This window comes from Porites lutea, chromosome 1 (genome assembly GCF_958299795.1).
Source record: "Porites lutea chromosome 1, jaPorLute2.1, whole genome shotgun sequence".
Classification (NCBI taxonomy): Eukaryota; Metazoa; Cnidaria; class Anthozoa; order Scleractinia; family Poritidae; genus Porites; species Porites lutea.
Window position 1 is genome coordinate 55,280,917 of NC_133201.1, and position 21,993 is coordinate 55,302,909.

Genomic DNA, 21,993 nt, shown 5'->3' on the forward strand with positions numbered 1-21,993 from the left:
CATAAAACAAAAAAGCCTTTAAATGATTTGGAAGCTGTACGTGCCATAGACTGGTCCAGGTGTGACTCAGCTTGACTATCCATCGAGTTAAAAAATTAAGAGTTAATTCAAGTACTTTTTGTTATTTCAAGAGTTAAGCTTCGTACTACACTATGAGAGGTTTCTGGACTTTGCGCCGTCAAAGTTCAATGTGCCACGTGTGTCTTCAGTGAACGTTGAGTATAAACTTTTTCCTCTATTAATAACGTTTGACGTCTTAGAAGACTTCGATCGTACGTTGTGAACCTTTGTAGCTTTTATTAGAAGAAACCAAAAAGTATATTGATAAGCCTCATACACAAATTAGCCGGCGGAATTTAAAGAGAGAAGCAACTCTTTCTTCAGAACTGTAAGTACTTTACTTTGTCTCCTAAAAAATTACGTCGTATAATATAGCACGTGAGAATAACATGGAAAACAAGGAATTAAATTGAAGAGTAACAGGTAGATGCTAATGTTTCTTTTACTAAAATGAACAAGAATGAAGGTCGTCTCAAAATTCTTGAGTAAACGCCCAGGACTAAGTCTCTGCACTGAAAATTCCAGTTTCAAACTTTCTTTATCGATTTATAAATTTGCGAATTAGTTACATGTTTAGTTAATAGTGTTTCCACGTTTAACTTTTTGCCCTCCGTCGTGAGTTTAAATTAAGTTTGAGCCAAAAGTTGAGCAGGAGGTTTCTCGGAACTGATTGACTCAAGTCATGTTGTGTCTGCCGGCTGTATTCTCTGAATGAGTGTTATGCAGCGAATTCCTGTCAAAAGTTGCCTACAATGAAGGCAAATTACAATGGGTTTTTAAAGCTAGTTAACCTATAGCAAAAAAAGTGCAATAAATACAACAAAGACCGCCCAGATGCTTTACCACTCGGCGGCCAAACTTCAGAACAGTTTGTCGTCTACTGTATGGAATTAGGCATTGTAGCTGACTTACACAGCAGACTTCAAGAGACACTGGCTTAATTCTAAAACATTCAATTATTCTTTAATTTTGTCTAACCAAAAAATAGGGCAGTAGCAACACGGTAGCAACTCATCGGCCTCCCGATCATCCTTACATTTCGTTTAAAAAAGAGAATAATAAACTAAATTGTGTATATATCCATGATATCTCATAAAAGAAAAACTACGTCATACAAAGCAGAATCAAAGCTCTCAGTTCCCAGGGAGTAAAATTCATAAACACAGGACAGGTCATGAGGACAATGCAACTGTGTACTATTCTGTTGTTTAGAATGAGGAAGTGGGCTCTTCTAAACGACTGTGTAATAAAGGACCGACTTCTAGCTTGATACCACTTATTTCAGATGCAGTGGAACACGATCTTTGCAACTAGGCCATGAATAAGGGGTGAAAAACTGTGGAACTGATTTATTTCCAGAATACTATCTTAAAAGTTTGTTAATGCGAACAAGACGTGTTATTTGCTTATGTTTGATCCTGATTTCAGAAACATCGTTGTTCCTGTCCGAGGTCATCATAAAGATCAACTCTAGAATAATCTGTTGTTGCTGTTGCTTTGAAAGAAACCTCGGAGGTCCTCTCTAAAAATTTGACGACGTAAAAAAAAGAAACTATGTTGTTGAGATTACAAAATTGACAGCAAGTTTTGGGCATTTTTTCTACCGGCAAAATTATTCCAGTGCGAAATCAGTACTTAACTCCTGCTTACAATTACAACGCACAATCAGCTATTAATAATATTGTATCGCATTTATTGAAAAAACGAAACATCGGTAAGTAAATGTTCACTCCAGGTCGTTTTCAGTCACGCACACTTTTAATAAGTCGAACTACAGCGAAAAAAAACCATTAACACTAAACGTGAATTTACTCTTGCTTTCGCAAAATCCCAACCTTCTGACTTGCCAGGATTAAACAACAATTTGTTCTACCTCGTGTAGCAGGGCGTATCCGAAGTTCATCTTACTCAAGATCATCTCTCGATCTTTACAAAAGGTACGCACTCCCGTAGCTTAAAAACCGAGTTTGATTACTTTATGCACTGGAATGTTAGGCGTCATAGGATGGCACGAGGTAATGCAAAGTAAAACGTGCAGCACAACGGCGCCGCCGTAACCAAACAGCTTGAACAACTTGTTAACGAGGTCCAAAGTCCACCATGCTATCTAATAGATGTCTCCCGGCATTACTTCAAAGATGACAACACGAAACTTCTTTCGTACGAAGCTGTCCAGACTTGCATGTTTCATTTGTCTTTTGACCTTTGATAATTTCGAAGTTTAGGTTTTACGCCCTAAGTGTTTTCTTGAGTCGGTACTCAAAACCGTGACAAACGTTACGTCCCCGCACAAATTGGGATGAATTTTAAGTGTTGTTAGCACTAAGCCGCGTAAAGAAACAAAGGAAAGTTTAAAAAAATATATGAAACGGCAAACTGATCATCACGGCAAGGCGATGAAGAAGTAATGAAAAGAATGAAACAAAAAATATATATATTTCAACAAGTTTAATTGTACTGATCCAGCTCTACAACTGGGAGATCCAGCACCACTCATTGCTTTGTTGCTGTGGACTTGCTGACGTCATTTTATATATTTTGAAAGTTTCAAAGTCCGCCAACCGTCAGTGCAGGCTTTTCAGTAGCCGGATAGAACTAACAAAACTGTTTAAAGGAAAATGAATTGCCAGAGAAAGACAAAAACTCATCAGACGCAAGTCTTTAAAATATGTATATATCATTAAAAGTGAAGGAAGCTGATCTTTCAGTGACTATTCAAAACAGGAAGGTCAAGGAAGTGCACATAATTATTCATGTCAGGGCGAGACAATTTGAGGTTGCAATCTCTTGATTAATAAAATTGCAAAAAGAAGATGGATGTCACTTTTTCACTTGCTTTTGTAAGCTTTGATTTATATGAATGTTGATCGCCGGTGCCTGTAGCTAGTTTTACACATATATTAACTAGAGGCCCATTTTACACATATATTAACTAGAGGCCCACTTACACTAAAGCTTAAATATGTTTAAAAGCTGTTTAGCTAAACACGGTGTAAAATTGTTTCCTTCATAAGAGCTGCTTAGTGACTTGATTGATTGCAAATTTAGCGCAAATTCATACAAAACATTGTTGAATTTCATCTAAATCCCGAGTAAAACCATGTGTTTCAGTTTTCTGTGTCTGCTTTTCAGTTTTCAAAACCTGATTTCATTACATTTTAGTTTTGGTGTGAATGAGGCACTGATATAGGATAACTTGGACCGCATCGCTCAGTTCAGTTCACGGGGATGTTGAAAGCTATGAAACCGGTGACCGGTCAATTTGCAATTGCGTCATTTCGCCAACGCCTGCTCGCTAACGTCTTTAAGTCGTTTCACTTTCGAAACAAAACGAGCGCTACACATGTATATAACTCGTTCTTTCAGCTATGATGCGTAAAAGTCTAATACATCTGTGTATAACTCGTTGGGGAACTGTCAAGGTACGCTGGCGAAACGATTTAATACGTTAGCGAACAGGACGTTGACGAAACGACTCGTGAGCGAGGTGGCCGTAAATCGTTGAAACACACCCCATGTGGCTGCGCGCAGCTCTAGCTCACACTGGGTGACTGTTTCTTAGACTAATGACAAACACGAAAAACTAAGAGGGATTTCATTTTATTGTTGTTGAAAAAAACTTTTATTCATGTCCTGCAGAAATTTAACGGCATCAATGACTATACAAATCAGTATTTTTACTGAAAACATGACAAAGAGAAAAACGTTCATAAATATTCAAATACTCGTGATTTATTGAGTATGACTACTTCTTTACACTGTTAACACAAACTTCAGTGAATCGTTTTCCTGCTTGAATAGCAATTGGGTTCAACAATTGGTCACGTTTAGCAGAAAAAAATGTTTAATTATAACACTTTTAGTACCCTGTTGCAAACTTAAGCAAAAGTCCTTAGTTCAAAAGAACTGTCTATTGGAGTATGCGGGCTCCATTCTTTGTGCGCCATTCATATTAATAGAAACTGGATATTATTTATGTAAAGAACTGTATTTAGCAGGATTTTGTTAGAACGTTTATTACAGTGCAGCCCTTGTTGGCCAAATTTTTCCAAGGTAGACACCATAAAAGTACGTGAGAGTAAGAGGAATGCATTTCTCTTCTCCTTCTCCTTCTTCAGGTTTGTCAGATTTGAAATATGTCGCCTTTTTGCCTTATTGCGGTCTTATGATTGCAATTTTCGGTAGCTACGTTTTCAAAAAACACGGTTAGATGTCTCTAGTTGGATGGATCAGGCGGAGACGTGCTGTACAATGGCTAACATCTTGTTCTGATACAAAGCTTACAGTCTATTTTTGTATCGAATTAGAATGAAATTATCAGCCCTTAATCGTCAAGGAAATTTTGGGCGCTTTCCATTTAGGAAAAAAACCGGAAATTTCGGTGGGAGCAAAAGTGGAATTTCCGTTTGGTAAAAAGTTGTTCCATTTGGTCTTAAACCCCGGTACGTCGCGGTGCCCGACCGTGGACCTGGAACTAGTACAAACTACGAGAAACGTAAATGGAACACGACATTCCGTTCGGAAATTCCAACCGGGAAAACGGGCCCACCTTTTTAGATTTTCCACTTTTTCTGGGAATTTTCCAGTGGGACGAGCCGACGAAACGTGTTCCATTTACCGCCGAACCAGAAATTCCGGAAATTTTGACGATATGGAAAGCGCCCTTTACTTGGTTCTAGAACTTAGAGCCGCAATCTGTATGGTTAGCGGCGTGCATGGCGCGGCTTTTTAGTGTACGTAAAAGGCCAGTCCAAAGTGCATCTGCGATCAAAACATCTCCAAAAACAGTTAAGAAAAAGTTTCAAAGGATATTGGACACGAATCATTCCGTGTACTTTAGACTCAATGCGATTGATGGGTACTTGTTGTTCTTTATCATTTAACTTTTTTAAGCTTTAGAAACGGTTAAATCAGTGATAAAACAAGAATTGCGGTGGATTCAGAAAGAATAATTAACGTGGAAACTACAACAGCGAGAAATTTTGGCAAGTGAATCAGCTGCACGCATGCTAGGAGAGAGAAAGAGTTTTATAGTCCATGAAATATATCTATAAGGCGAGTTTTTCAGATGGTATTTCGTTTTCACCTTCTCCAATCCACTGCGGTGTCGACAGGGTTTTTTTTTACAAGAGCTTTATGCCGTAAGTAGGTTTTCCTCCAAAGTTTTAGCTTTATTGAAATGATACGGCGCAACTGCAATGAGTGTCTTTCTCTCCTCCATGCATTTCAAAGTTGAAACTCGCTCAAGTAAGTGGTTAGTAGTAAGTAAAACCATTTTCTAAGGAACTTTCTAAGTCCTTGGGACAACGTTGCATGAACAAACTACCGCTTAGGAGCCATAATTTCTCACATATTTTGCTAAAACTAGTATAAATAGTTGACACTTAACAGCTGTTACTGTCCCCGCTCTGTATATTGTCGGTCAAAAGTATTCTTGCTCGTTGTGTAGCTCTTTGAAAATATATACCGATTCACATTGAAGATTTTCACTCATATTCCGTTCAATAAGTGAGATAATACGGGAAACGCAAGGTTATGCACAGTTTCAGTTCGATTTACACAGCTTTGATCAAAACATTCTCATTTTCGAGGATAGTTTATTTTAAACCATAAGAAAAGATTTAATTACAAGTTGAACTTTTCGCTATTTCTCTTTCACATTTTACATTCAGTTCATTTCATCTGCCGGAAAGGAAGCCTTTAGAAATTAAAAGGACGTTTGATCAATAAGATCAATTCACGCTCGCGCATTCTAGTTTTATTTTAAACTTTATAGCGGAGGGACATCAGTGAGCAGGGAGTAAGACAGCACAGAATTTGATTGTCGGCGAATTTTTGTAATCGTCCATCGTTCTGCTAGTGATAAGCTAGCCGTTGTTCACTCTTCTTGCTTGTTTGGGGCTAAGTCTTATTCGGTCAAAGCATGTCAAAAAGAGAGAAGGTGTCTGGCAAGGTTTCCAATCAAAGATTTGTGAACTCGTGTCTGGCAACTCTCCAAGTGTCTATATAAACAGAGTTATACGCACCTTATATCTTCATCTGCGCTTAACGAGTGTCTTTTAGTCCACAACTTTAAAAACGACTGCTCCACAGAATGTCACTGATAATACGTAACCCAAAAGAGTATGCATAATAAATGTCGCAAAATTTACCTAGGGGGTCCCTTCGGGATTTTCTGTCTTTACGTCATCCTAACCATTTCGTACTTGCGGGCGCAAACAATAGAAACGTCATCATTACCTACCGATTCCTCGCGGCCCCTGTTCAAGCAAATCGAGATTTTTTTTCTGGTATGCTGACTGTATATTTCAACTGTATAAGTACTTTGCTTAAAATACGCGCGAGTTCATAGAGTGCCTCCTGGGGATTTCGTCTTCTGCGGGAAATTCCAGCGGGACAATGAGCATAACCCTTTGGTTTGTTTCCGTTTATTCTAACTGATGATCCTTTTTAGATTCGAGAGATTTTTGCGAAAACGTATTTCTAGTAATTGGCATAATTTTAGAAACATATGAGCACTGCTAGTATCACATTATGCTACTTTTTTGAGTACAATCTATCAAAGCCAGTTGCACGGGCTGACGGTGGGAAAAACATCGCCCCAATGCTAGTGTTGATATTAAATTGTTTCTACCTTGAGACTGGGAAGGCATTTTCGTACTGAGAATGGGAATGACAGTTCCTACTCTTTGTTGAAAGTCCTATTTAATATCATCTCCACTGTACCTTCACTAAATTAATGGGTGGCAAATTACTGCCTAATTTCGGCCAAAGATTTCAGCATATATTTATAATTCCTCAGTCACATGAAATAAAAACAATGCGAAGGCAACGTTTCGTGTATCTCATCTAATCCAAGGGCCCAGATGGGGCGGTCAGGTTTAAAGATGTTAGTACGAATCAAAGTGCAAAATTAGGGCATTAAAAGACGCTCAGAAAAGCGAAACACGCGAAAGGGTTCACTTTTTTACAGCAGGAAGGATCTGTTGAACTTTTTCGAAAATCAATGTGAACTTTAAATGTATGCTTAAAACGTTTGGTCAAGCGTTTGGTCAAATTTTAAAGGCAAGGGAAATAATCAGAATTTTGAAAGAAACTGCACGTGATATTTTCTTCTAAGTTTACTTGTCATCTGATTTGGTTACACGTACTTAGATTCTAGCGTAGCATTTTACTGAAAGACTTGAGTGAGTTATCATGATAATTTATAGAGCCCCCTTAAGAATGTCAAACGGGATACATGGAATCCTAGGCAAGATTCATTTTGTTCAATCAATTTTGATATTGAATAAAACTCAGTAAGAATAAAAATAAGTTTTCCTACGGCGCTTTCTACCCAGTTACCTTTTCGTTCTCAGAAGAATTTTTTCCAACCACATTTATTTCAACATTTGGCCCTGAAGGTCCGATTTATTCGTGTTACAGTCGACGTAAGCTTTTCGACACTTTCCGCTTCTTCGGGTTTCTTCGTTTCAGACTCTGCGGGAGACAACAATAGAAATTTATTGACGTTCAATGAATGGTTATTAACATAAATACGCGTGACAACAAATTTAATAACTCGGCAGGAGTAAAAGTTTTAATTTATCTTAGGACATGCAAACATCAATGAGAAACTAAAGCACTGCTGATTTTAAAAATCAATGTTTTGAGAAGATCTAAAATATAAGAAATCCTTGACCCAGTCAAGTACCAAAAAGAATCTGTTGACATCCAACTGCGTCCTTTGATGGTACCTCCTGTAATTCAACTAAGCATGTACCCGATTAAACTTTAAAAAGTATGCACGATCGTCTAAATGTTTATCGATTCTTAAACGTTTGAAAGAGACTTAAATTGATCTATTTCTGTCTACTTTCACCATGTCTTATGAGTAATAATCGACGATTATAACTTCCAATCTACCATTCAAAGATAGTGAAGGTTAAAAACAATTCTTCTATCGACTCCCTCCAGGCCATAATAAAGAGATCTTTTTGTAGTCACGTCTCGCCGGTTTTTGCAGTTGTTCGAGTCAAACTGAACCCGATCTAAATAGCCAGGCGTTGTTAATTCTTCGTTTTGTCTTCCTTTGACATGAAAAAAGTTCCCAAAGAAACACAAAATGCTTAAAACTGGCTTTGTGGCGAGTGGCGAATGGTACGTTATTGCTTCCTTGTCGCCCTTTGCCTGCAGTAGTCTTACTGGTACCAGCTACTTCGAAATGTTTCTAAGCCTTTAGCAGTTGGGCGACGAATAACATATTTTGCAAAGGATCACACAGAGAGTTCAAGAAAAAAAAAAGCACACTCTAGGTTGTAGTGAGATCTGGACAAGATGACCATCTAACACATGAACCGATTGGACTGAGTTTCATTACTCGTTGTCAAAGATAGTCAAGGTTAGTTCCATTCGTTTGTCCCCGTATTCTAAAAAAAGAATATAATTTGTCTTAACCACGGAATGTTTTAACCAAGAATTTGAACATAACTCGAAATAAAAACGTCACTCTGGTTAAATAGACAAAATTGGATGTAAAAAACCCCGACGCATCGGCTGAAGATTTAGCCTTTATCAGGAGGAAGTGGTAAGATTGTAAAAGAGCACGAAATATGTAAAGAAAAGAATTAAAAGAGATAACAATTTGGAGTCTGTGTTCACCCTGCATAACATCGGTACACTGCTCCATCCAATCTATTTATACATTTAGCCAGACATCGACAATTATTTTCAGTATCGTGAGGTTTGCCTTGATATTGAAGAAAGTAATCAGCAAAGTATTTCTTTAAATAGAGTTCATTGTTACGGATCAGTGGCGATGTTTGCAGTAAGACCATTATTAAGCCTTTGCATAAGAACTGAGTTCTCCTAATAAAGATGGCGCATATGGTTCTTTTATGTCCTGGAATTAATAGACAATGTGGACGAAATGAAATAGTTCGAGACATTAAGACAAAGCACGTTGGTTACAAAGATTGTTGAGAGATTTTATGCAATTGCCACTTTCATGAATCATTGAAAGCAGGCCACGACATACAGACAATGGCAATGAAAACGTCTGGGTTACTGAATTTTGTGTGTCTTTAGGAAGTCGCACCTGTGGGCTTAAGGCAAAAGCAGCTTTCTTGCCAATATAACTACGATACTACCCGTTGAATCAACGTTAAATAGCCAAAGCTGTTCTGAAAAACTGACTGCAGCGTTGAAAAATTTCGTCACATTCCAGTTAACAAATGGGCAAGAAAGAAAGGTCATAGTTCGGTTTGTCAATGCGAAAGCCGCAAAGGTTTAGTCAATGATGTTCTAGAATAAACGTTCGCTGAACGATTTTCTTTTGTTGCGAATCTAAATTGTTGAGTTGCGAAATTGGCAAATACTGTCGACCTTGTTTGTTTAACTGAGGTATAAATGAAATTGTGTTAGTAAGCTGAGCAAATTTAGCGCAGTTGTTGTTGTAGCAACTAAACGTGGAAATTTTACCCCCGACTGATCGACCGAGGAGAGCCAATCACTGCATCCGGTTGTGGCACTCATTTGAATATCGTAAAGACAAAACACGGCGAACCGAGACCAAGACGGAAGAACACAGTTAAGGTTGAGAATTGAGGATGAATTACAAGTCGTTATGAGTGTTAAACTTGTACCTTATCTCGCCCGGTAAACCTCCTTACAGATACCATGCAACACTCTTCTGTTTTCTTCAATTAACATCACAGGTAGGCGAGGGTTTAACTTTTGCGTGGGAGGGATGGGTTCTTAGAACAAACAAGGCTTATAGGCTTGTTCACGTTTTGAGTTCCGATGAATAACAAATTAGGCATCAATTTGTGGGAAAATATTTAGTGTTAAGAAACTACATAACGAGGGCGCGCTAAAATCTGAAGTTTCGTTCATCATGTTAACCCCAATACGTATAATTCAATTCTTGTTATCTCCAGAGTAGAGAATATTTGCCGTTATACAATGATTCTTCCACTAGATTCCACTATGGAAATATTTAAAGCCAGCGTCTGGAAGACGGAATAAATTTGATGATCGACAATACAACCTGATGAGTCGTTCACTTGTTAACAGGAAATGATAAACGAGGCCCTAACACTGTTTCGTCCGGCAACATTTCATCATCGTCCAAGAATCAGACACTACTGAAATCAATCACGGATTTTATTAATTCACCCAATGAAGGCTTCGTTAACAACTTTTTATTGTCCTAAGGTGGTGTAGCGAATTTGCTTAATAACTTCTTCAGTCATGCACGAAAAGTTAACAAGGAATCACGGAATCATTGCATTCTGAAAACGAGGGAAATTAAGAATCAAACTTGCTTTCGAATGTCATTAGACAGTTTAAGTTTCCTATTTTTTCAGCTGCTAAAGGTAGTCATTAAGGTTTCATGTTGAATAGATTTTTTTGTCAATCACTGCTATTGTGTCATCTTCCATTCCTCCTCACTAGATAGCGCATGGCGTGATAACTGAACTAATAAAGCATGCAATTTTCTCGTTTGTACAACTAGCTAGAAAACGAAAGGCTTCTTTTTGTTAGGGCCGTCTTCGTGACAGTCGCTTCAACGACAGGCTCCTCTATTATCTCTCCATAACGCTCGAGGCTATCCTGACTATGAATAACAAACTGTTTCCTCGACTGTTATCTGCATTGTTAACAGGCAGTGTTGCATTGCAATATACAGTCAGTCCTGGCTTTAAATTCACATATTTTCTTTGTATAATAAGCTAAATGTTAAGGCATTTTTCGTTTGTGAAAACCTCTTGAAATCAGAAACGTATTTCTACTTAGCACTGTTCGGTTATGTCGGCTACCTGTTGCAAAATAGAAAACAGCTTATAGTACTCATATACGAAGATAAAAGCTTGTTGATTTAACGTACCGATACAAGATGAATGTACTAAAATACATAATTTTTGTTTTTATTCGTTTATATAACAAAACAAACAGAGCATTTATGTCAACCGAAAAATTCGAAATAAGTACCTTCACAGAAGTGGTTGAGATGAGTTCAAACAGGCTAATATCTGTCCCGCTTTTTCACTTGCTATTCTGTTTTTTGTAGTTTGTTGTTGTTTTTAGCAGTTGACAGACGATTAATGAGTTATACTGGGCCATATTGTCTTGATTTAAAAGCAGAGATTATCTGCAACAGAATAATCGGTTGTTTTATTATACGGTTGTCATTCGAAGGAGAACAACAACTTGAAATGAAAAATGACTCGCACTTCGATTTAATACCTGAATGGAAACTCAAACTTGCCAAATGGTTGGCTCGATCGAAGCACAACAGTTATGTATTAAGCTTTTAAGTCTCTAAGTGCATTCGCTACAAGAAGCTAGGTAAAAACTTCCTTAGTTTTACTAATGTCGTTCCCAGTTCGGGGAAGATAGTCTCCATATATTGTTTCAAACATTCGTTGCCGAAGTGGACTCTGAAACTATTATGCTTGTATAGTATACGAGATGTACGATTAAATGCGGTGACAAGTAAAAGTGACTAGCTGCCCGCCATAAATCTAGTTTAGAATAAACTGAAGAAGGGAAATTTTGATTCTAAATGGTTTATCAGTCTCTTCAATTTGTATAATTTGAATCTTATTGCCCCGAGTGAAAAGCTTTCATCGACTTTCATCGGCAAGAAAATACTTGTGCACCTCACTATAATTTGTTTACCTACAAGAAAAAGGCAATATGCTTTATTATTCTCTGATTATATCAAAGGACCCAATATAAAAGTGGCCAGACACTTCTTGTCACCTTCTATTAAAAAGCTGAATCAATCATTGAATATATTATTTGTTCGTCGCATTTTTCTTTGGGAGGTGGTAGCTACCTAAGCGACTTAGGGGCGATGCTTTGATCAAATTCGAAGTTTGATATTGAAATTGTTTTACTGTGGGTAAGCAGTCATATCTTGCTAATGAAGCGATACAACTATACTTTTGAAACAGTTCCAACAGATCACTAATCAAATAAGACTACGAAACAGAAAGAAGAGGATGATATGATTGAGGATACTGCTGTTTTAGGCCAATTTGTACGGCGCTAATTAAAAGTCAGAACTTAGTGCCTGTAAAGTTATAACTGAGAAGATATCACACAAATATCGCGTAGGCGTGTGTACCGGTATCCCCATTAAATTACCAAAACAGAGATGTGCTTTAGAATGCTTAAAAACAAGTCAATTCTGTAGTAAAAATTCAATACTTAGATACAACTTAGTGTATTTACCCAATCACAAAATGCTCCTGTTGTGTTATAAAGAATATATCACACAAATATCAATAAGGATTACAAACCAAAATATTTTTTTTCATCATTTTTGAAGATCGACATAGCATTAAAACTTGAAAAAGTTGGCCCAACCTTGTCAAGTTTCAATCCATGTCCATCAGTCTTGCCATTCGTGGCTACAGACGACAAGAAACGGTTTCAATGCGTAAATATAGTCTTGAGTAACAAAACTGGACTTTAATTTTGGAATTCAATTGAGGCGAAGACACGGTTTAGCTTTTTGAAAAGTTAGCAACTGAATAGCGTGATATTGCCCATTTCAGAGAGAAATGATATTCGTGGCTGGTCAGCCAACCAGTTTCCAACCGCGTACGGCAGGCCGGGCTTAACTTGAGTGGCACACTGAGTTTAGCAAGACATTTTCAGTATTTTGAGCTAACGCTCGGAATCGTCCAGAGTAGGAACCCTACGAATTCAAACGCGAATGTCGTTTCCCAATTTTGCTGCCAAGATGACAAAAACTCTATATTGGTTTTTGAATTTTTGAATCAGTATACGGTGGCAAGGTGAATTGATCTGTTTAAATTTTTTTATAACAAAGACGTTAAACAGTTTTCTAGTTTTGGGAAATTCTTTTTTGCAGCTTACAATAGAGTTAGCGTTAGCAACCAATAGTATTTCCAAGCATTTTCTAGGAGAGATGTGAAAATTTGTCAGCTCCTAACAATGCTTCGACGGCCGTTTATACGCTTAGGGTATTGCTGCAATGAGGCCATAATTTTTCAACCTCACAGAATAAATAGCCTCTGAATCATTTAGTTCCAAATAGGGGTTTTGAAGGTTTTTGGCACTACTATTTTGATATCGAAATTCCTTTGATCTGGTACTGAAAAAGCCGAACTGAAATTAAATCATTTTGCGAGTCCATATGTTGAGGTTCAATTTTATCCTTGGTTTAAATTTCATTTCCTTTTGTTTTAGGTTATGGTAATGTATTATAATGAGTCTAAAACAAAGGAAAATAAAATTTAAACCAAGGATAAAATTGAGCCACAACACATACACGTGTTGAAGGCGCGTATATCGCGTAGGCGTGTGTACTGGTATCCACATTAATTTGCGAAAACAGAGGTGTAGTTCAGAATTCTTAAAAACAAGTAAATTCTGTCGTAAAAATTCAATACTTAAATACGAAAAAGTTTTTCTATTTTTCTTTTCCCATGAAATGTATCCAAAGAGAGAGAAAGGCAATCAGCCTTAAAAGAACGGACTTTATAGACAGTTCGTTTGCTTAGTATACTAAGAGCATCCAAAGGCTTTCTTTTAGAGCTCTAATCGTGAAAACCGTTGGCAATTCTCTTGTTTGTCCGAGTTGAATGACACCCTGCTGGAATAGATGTAGGTGGTTGGTTGCCCTAAACCTGACCCTGTTTTATGATGTTTACAAGTCTTCGCAATCCCTTTGTCTCTAGGAAGGTTCGCCCACTTCGAGTATTTCATTTCCATCACCCCCTGCTTTGAATAATTGTAGGTGATCGGTTGCCCTTAGGCTTACCCTCTTTTATGGTGTTTGCAAGCCTCTGCAATCCCTTTGTCTCCTAAGAAAGTTCGACCATTTAAGTCGCCCGTTCAGTTGTATTTTTACTCTTTTTTTCACAAGCATACGTTTTTCGTTCTAGGCGACTGCAAAAAGGTTAGACATGAAAAATTCAGCAAGAAAACGGCCAACAATTTAACCAGGGAGAGAAAAATGAAAGAAACAGCTTGCCAAGACGCAGCTTCGAGTCCAGTACTTTTTAGCCAAAGAAGCATGCCGAGTGCCCAGACAAGCGAAGCACTTTATGATAGGTTTCCTGGATCATCGAAGCAGTTAACAGCTGAAAAGCCTGAGATGTTTCACAATAGAGAAGTTCTTCTTAAGATGTTACAACCTCCTTCTTTCTACCTGTCGGGAAGTGGCTGCCAATTGCCTTACCACGAGGAAGAAAAGAAATGTCCTAGTTCTGGTCGTGGATCGCAGTGTTTTCGTTGCATAAACTTAAAACCTCCTCAAATTCCAGTTCCAGTGACTACTGAGGCCAATGAAGATTGGAGTGGAAAGACAAAGAATGGTATGTACGCCCCACAACTAAGCATCAGAGATCAACACAATATCACGCACAGGCGAACAGAAGACAACAACGTACAGTCACCTCGTGATATAGAAATAGATATGGATTTATCATATCACCGAGATCTTTTGAAAAACCGGCCCTTTGAGAAAACAAGATTGCTATTTCCTAAAAATGCATGCTGTCCATCCTGTGAATTTTCTCAAGAAAAATTTCTTCCACGGACAGTGCACTGTCAGAGCCTATATGGCCAGAAACATTCAACTACAGGGGATAGTTTTCAAAAGGAAACTCTGCCAATTGATGGAACCTGGGCTCTTGCAAACCAAAAGAGAAAAATCGAAGTCATCACACAGCAAAAATCGAAAAAGGGTTCAACGATGAAAGATGGCAGCGGGTTAAATCCGGGATTTCTTTCCGACCGGTGTTATTTTAGACGTGATTTTCAAGCTGATCAAGCCTCAGATTCAAACAAAAAAACGGGACGAGGTTATCAAGATAAAAAGACTACAAGTGCTGAAGTGCCTATTGATGATCATTCGGTGGAAAGCAGCATAAATGGTCTGAGAAATCGCCTACGTGGGAACTTCCTCATAAACGCTCCCTTCCCTACACAAGACAATCACATTAAAGCCCACCTTGCAGTTTCTCAAGGCTCTGCGTTTGTCCCATCGCGACCGTCCCAAGTATTGCTGAATCATCAAGGCCACGAGGTCAGTGAATTGACATATAAAATAAATAAAAAATTTTACTTTTAGTTATTTCTTCTCAGGATAACGTAACATTCATGGCATATGTTATCAAGGATGACTACTCATTAATCTCTCTCTTTTTTGAAGGAAAGAAACAGGGGATTTACAAGAGCTTGTGAGAAACAAAATGATGCTTGCCCTTGTAAGTATATGACATGTTATGTCTTTAAGAGAGCCTTAAGATCTGAAGACGGCGACGGCAACAAGAACGTCAAAAACACAATTATGGGTTTAATAAGTAAAACTGGCCCCTCAAGCATTTTACTGCTTTAAGACTGATCGCATCTTAAGGAGCTGTGTCACGAATTTTATCAAAACTGTAACAGTAGAAACTGACACCAAATTGAGTGAGACATAGAAATAATCTCTCAAATCATTTAAAGAAGGTATTACTAACACAGCAGATACAAAACTAAATACGGATGGACAAACTTGAAGAAGATTAAAACGGATTGAAATTGCGGGCTTTTGAAAACTTGTTAGCCTATTAATTTTCAAACTTCATTTTTATTGTTCTGTAAAGTTTGATACAACGCTTGGGAAGTATTTTTTTCAGACATGAAGTGGGAGTTTATCTTTTACAATTAATTTCTTCCTTTACTTTAAGTTCCACAGTGCATAAGGAAGTGTAATTGGCAATTTGTATTAACACCATGAAATAGAGAGCCGTGACACAGCCCCTTAAAGGTGATGTTAAACGAGACGTCTCGCAACGACGATTTTTAGCGCAACACAGTGTTGCAACATTGTTTCGAATGGTTACAACACTGTTCCAACATTGCAACGCTGTGTTGTGCTAAAAATCGTCGCTGCGAAACATCACCTTTAGTCAGTCAACCACTCTTTTGCACTTGCATCATGCTTTTCTACACTTTTTTGCCGTCATATAGAGGAGGTAAACAAATATTTCCTTTTTTAAAATCTGACCTTGGAAATCGTTTTTAGGAATTCAACTCCAGGAGAGTTAGCCTAAATTTGACAATGTAAGTGTGTTGGAATAATCACGATGAAGATTGGTAGGACGCGAACAGTACGTTTTTAAGCGACGTTTTCGTTGCCGAAGCTGTCCTTGAATCATAAGGTCCCTGACATTAAAGTTCCCGCAGTTTTTTCTCATCACGGCACTTATAAAGCGATATTATTGTGGACTATTGATCAGATATATACTAGGTGCTTGCACGTTTAATTACCCTTCTCAAACTATCAACAACCTGCTTTACAATTCTCGAGCTGAAGTCTAAAATATTGGTAATGTAACCAGTTTTGTGATAGGTTTCATTGAATTGAACTGCAATTCTTGCCTGATTCCATAGGTTACTTGAACTTGAAATCGTTTTTGGACCGACTACAAAAACAGGAAGGCAATGAAGCAAAGCCCATGGATGATACAGGAATACCTGCATGAAAGAAACAGCGGATTAATAACTTTCGGAATTGAAAATTATTGGGCAAAACAGTACCTAATCTTAAGAACAAATGAAGCAGGTTATTATACGAAAAATGACTAAAGATTAGACAACTCTGGGGTAGATCGAAGTACGCGGTTTGATAATTAGTGTTTAATTTTCGAGCCAACCATCCACTAATAAAAGCTAGCTTTAATCCAGGATACGCTGCACAGCATTACTAGAAAACACTAAACGACATTTTGTACATCAGTCTGAAGCAGACATAAAAGTAGTAATGCTAAAAAATGTCCCCTAAAATTTTAAACCAGGCGATTGATTGAAAAATATCAAAATCGCAAAGATTAATTTCTTCAGCCTATGGTTGACTTTCTAGCAAGTGATGTTGTATTTATCCCTTGCAGGTTGTCCAGATAAGGGTCCCCAGGAAGAATGCACTCCTGTAATTCTACAATGTTACAGTTTATCTGAACCTTTTTCTGGAGGTGGCTCTCAGAAGATTCCGGGGCATACTGCTGTTACCAAGGACTCAAAATGGGTTCCACAAAGACATGTTCAGTGTGAGCGCCAGGAGTCTCCTTTAAATAAGAGCAGATCTTTTCAGCGGCAGCAAGGTAACGAAAGTGTTCAGAGTAATTCAGCAGCCTTTTGTCCGGAAAGTAACTCGGATACATACAGTCAGAGTCTCGTTTCACAAATCAAAAGCATTTCGAACGAGGATTTTACCACGCACGTGGCCGTTAACAATGAAAGGCAACAAAACGGTAGTGGTTTTATGTCGCCAAACCATGTCTATACAAAATTCAGCCCCCCAGAGAAGTGTCATTGTCCAAGCTGCCCATCACACCGTTGTAGCAACAAAAAGATCTCAGAAATTAGAGGCATTCCAAAGAGTTCTTCACTGGTGCACATTCCAAGTGCCTTCCACAAAACGCATGTCGTAAAAGTTGGGCAAAATGATGTTGCGTCTGAACCTGAATCCTTTTATAACTCTAAACAACTGGCTACCAGTCAGAGAGCTACCGTAAAAATCAGGGATTACTATGAAGAGCGGAGAGTTCTAGTTAAGCAAATCTATCCAAATATTCCGGGATCAAGAGAAGATAGTCTGCCCGGAGATCGGCCAAACCTTTCATACACTCGTAAAATAGATGGTTTTGATGAAAACCATCACCACCGACATCTTTCGAGTGCCGTCGTATTCCAAGATCCTGTTTTAGAGAATATTCCTTTTCGTGCAAGAGTACGTCAACAGGACTTTGTTGCTGGAAGTAAAAAGCGAAAAAACCGCCAACCTCGCCCTCAGAGAGTCAGAGAAGACGATTCTACAAGAGTCAGAGAAGAAGATTCTACACATCTTGCAGGAAATGGAAAGGGACATGTACATTTTGAAGATAATCAACATGAGGAACCTTGTGAAAATCGAATCCATCCGCAAGCAAACCCATCGAGCCAGTATGACCCATCGATCACCAACAAAGGATCTCCTGAAACTTCCTCTTCTTATGAGGATGACTCTTCCACAGTCCCTGCTCATCACGGATGGATAAGAAGTTTTAAAGCTAAAGAAAGCTCCATCAAAGACACATCTTCGAGGTCACAGATTCGCAGAAATTCTATTCCTTCAGATTCACAACCACCTTGTCATCCCTTATCTGAAGGAAAGCGAACCGTTAAGATTACTGCGCCAATGCTTGATACTCAGAAATTTCAGAGTCGTGATGCATCATCTTTTGGCGAGATTTCCAGCGAGTACTCATTTTCAAACCAATTCTCACTCGACCATGAAAAGAGTGCATTTCACCAGTTTGAGACACCACACTTCAAACTGGGAATCTCATACGGAAATTTAACCAAGCGTCCAGGTTACTTAAGGCCAGATTGGAAGCTAGACTCACCTCACCGTTATTTTCCTAAAAGGTTACAAGTTTCAAAAACGCACTATGAAACTTTGGAAAAACGAAGAGAAAGTCTTAAAAGTGTCCAAAAAATCATTCCATCCCCAGTGCAAGTCGCGTTTGGTGCCCACCAACTCAACATAAGCCGAGAAAGCGGTATAATGGATCCATGTAATCACCAGGGCATGCCCAGTTATGCCGAGCGTCGTGCTGTGCAAGCAAAGGAGAGTCCTCAAAAAGAAGAAATGCCCACTCCTCCATCATCATTGTCCAGTGACCAGGATGGTGTTACCAGCGACGATGTCGATGAATTGCAGAAAACACAAATCAGTGAGCAACCACATCCGATAGAAGACACCAATACCCTCATCGACAACGAGAACCTAAAGAGACACATTGAAGAGAAACAAGTCGCTTTTCCAGAAGGTCACAGCCTTTTCTTCAAGAGGCCAGAAGAGTATGATAACTTTATGTCGTCTAATTTGAAAGAAAGAAGATTCGTTTGCCGCTTCTGCTGCAAGAAATTTGCCCACTTCTCTACACTCCAAAATCATGTCCGGACTCATACAGGTGACAAACCATTTCAGTGTAAGTTTTGCAGTCGACGATTTGCTCAGTCGGGAGTCCTTAAGGCGCACTTGCGCACGCACACTGGCGACAAGCCTTTTGTCTGCATGTACTGTGGAAAAATGTTTGCTCAAAGCACGACACTGACAAATCACCTTAGAACTCACACTGGCCAAAAGCCATACGTTTGCCATTACTGTGGCAAGTGTTTTTCACAGCCGTCCACGCTAAGAAAGCACGAACTTTCTCACACCAAAGAACGCCCATATTCATGCAAGTTTTGTGGAAAAGCGTTTGCCCAGCAGTCCACGCTTACTAATCACATGCGCTCTCACACTGGCCAGCGGCCCTATAAGTGTCACTTCTGCGAGAAGAGCTTTGCCCAGTTGAGTACTCTTGACAGACATCTGCGCCTCCATTCAAGCGTAAGTCTCAAGCCTCATCAGTGCCAGTTCTGCAGCAAGAGTTTCAGCTACTTCTCTAATCTAGCAACTCACATGCAGATACATGAGCAGGAACAATTAAAAGTGATTTAGAGTAAGGTCACAATTGGTTCCCCCGCAAGCGCATAGCTTGAGTAATGTTTTCGATGGGCATTTATGCCACCACACTCCTTTTTTTTTGGCGTCTAATAAAACTAGATAGAAGTTGACTGGAAATTCCAATTTCGAGTATCTAGTGTGAACACTCTACAGTTTGTTCTGGTACCAAGGCATTAGTATTCGGAGACCAAGTGTAAATATGACTTTTTAACGTAATTGCACCTAATTAGAAAGATTCGTCTGCAATAAGAAATAGACTTTTGTGCTTTTTCTAGTAATTTTCTACTTTTAAATGGATCAACAAATACTTACTTTTGGGTTTATAGTAAAATAACTTTCAGTAGAGATAAGCAAGCCAATTTAGTGGATTAGCCTACAAAAAAAAAAAAAAAAAAATCACTCCTGTAAAGAGCTTCCGTTTGTTTCATAGACACCGACTCCAGTACTCACCATTTTTAACTTGGGATCTTTCACATCCTGAACAGTCAATTAAGATTTAAGACACTTGCTAATGTGTTAAGGCTTAACCAAAGAAAGCCGAGTATTGTTTCGGTGGTTCCCTGTCTGTCATAAGGAGAAAAAAGGCCTGAAAGACAGCCTTATTTTTTAGCAACAAGCTAAAATGGTTCTTAGTAAAAACGCTGGTTCAGGCATGAGGCAGGGTAGAAAAAAAGTAGTATTAAATTGTTTTATATACATTGGTAGACAAAAATGAAAATTTCATGGATTGAGGCAAATGTGACTTGACCTGCATTTGCTCTTGATCGAATCAAAGAAACAGACTAAAAAATATAGCTAACAGAATTTGTTCCTCTGATTGGTGCAGAGAAAAATTTTTGAGTTCTGCAAATGTGTGCGCCAATGGAATACAGAAACTTTCCATATTTAAACAATAGCAGTAAACACCTAACTGGAAAAACTTTTGAGGGGACAAAGTGGAAATTTGTGGACAACTCTACGCAACGTATTGCTGCTGTGATAGTGCCAACTGCGTGTCTCCGAGTAAAATAAGGCGTACCAATCGTAGCGAAAGATTCTGCAACCACCGTTTTTGTAAGTAAGCATGGCGCGCCGTCTTCTCAGAAATCTATTGTTTTTTGTTGTTCATGATTTTGACTTTTTACCCAACAACGTTTTTTCAGTAAGATGTTTTTAAAAAGTCTTCAAGAGGACTATAAATTATTATTAGAAAGAATAGCTATATATGTTTGAATGATTAGAAGGATCAGTTATTTTAGCAGCTATAATAGTATTTTATTTGAAGAAGAATTCGTTTACCAGTCTATAGCTATACCCAGGCTTTGTTCTTTGCAAAGAAACTAGTTTCAGCTCACTAGGAGTTCATAATAAGAATTGCGAAAGAGAGAAATCACAATATGTAATCCCAAATAGTTCTAACGTAAGCTACTACACACATGAACAAAGCTGCAAGTTTGCAAACTGAGGGTGGGAAAGCGCCCGCGTGCTAATAATGGCTATACTGCAGCCATGACTACCAGTACCCTCAGGGGAACAAGGCTTCGCAACCTCAGCCACAGTGCTTCCCTCTACGTAATAATATGGTTTTATTATACTTTGATATCAGCTTTAAAAGCTAGGTTACCTTCCAAAACAAAACAAAAAAACTTTACAGCAGTCGCTAACTGGCAACGGCTGTTCTTTAGCCATGATTGTAGCCTGTTCCTGTACTTCATAGCACACCAGGAATAACTTGTTAAAAGTCCAATTATGGTTTACCAGAGACTCTAATGCAAATTTTGCAATTTCTCTTAAACATCATAACTTATATCTTTGAGAGACATTTTGTTTTATACACAGGTTAACATTATTTGGATTTTAAAACTGTGCTAAGAATAGGATTTGATGTTTTCATGGACGTACTCTAGAACCAATAAACAAGTTTTTACTCACACTTGTACTTTTCGACTTTTTTTGGATATATTTTACCCTTGATCCGACTCCTTAGAAAGGTACTCCCTTATAAAAGATATACAGGTATGTGTGCTCACAAGAGTTTGGTTCTTGATCCTGGCGGTTGGTGTGGGTATAGAGTTGAACTCTCTTTGTCTGAGACACTGGGTAGGTTTTTGTGTTCGCTAAAGCTGGGGTGTGGGGATGGGCCCTGAGCTTCGGACGCCCAGATAGTTGCCATGTGTATTTATTTAGGTCGGAACATGCGCTTATTTCGGTGGCGTTTAAACGGGTGCGCTACCGAGTAAAAACGTCTCGTTTTTAGCAGTTCTCGTTACGGGTTTTCTTCAATTCCATGACTCTACCGTGTACATGACATTGTAAGTTTTATAGAACGCCTCGTGAAGGATTTCGTATTAGAAATGTTGTTTTAAGTGATCCTGGTGTGTCACTGTTGGCTGCAGAAAAGCGGCGCTGAAATAGGGTACAGAAAATCACATATTTTGTTCTAGAATAGGGAAAGG

General features: G+C 38.5%; 2 protein-coding genes across 2 annotated transcripts in view; one reads left to right on the plus strand and one right to left on the minus strand.

Moving 5' to 3' along the window:
• LOC140922259 (ribosome production factor 2 homolog) overlaps positions 1–21,993 on the minus strand; it is a 368,864-nt gene that overhangs the window by 327,183 nt on the left and 19,688 nt on the right. The window lies entirely within an intron of this gene.
• On the plus strand, positions 253–21,446 carry LOC140922136 (uncharacterized). The gene is made up of 3 exons (XM_073372159.1): positions 253–388; positions 13,962–15,287; positions 16,956–21,446. Exon 3 carries the CDS (start codon positions 17,327–17,329, stop codon positions 19,550–19,552), a length of 2,226 nt encoding a protein of 741 aa, XP_073228260.1. The 5' UTR covers positions 253–388; positions 13,962–15,287; positions 16,956–17,326; the 3' UTR covers positions 19,553–21,446.

Coding starts and splice junctions, on each gene's coding strand:
- LOC140922136 (XM_073372159.1), top strand. CDS start 17,327: ATGTCGCCAAACCATGTCTATACAAAATTCAGCCCCCCAGAGAAGTGT.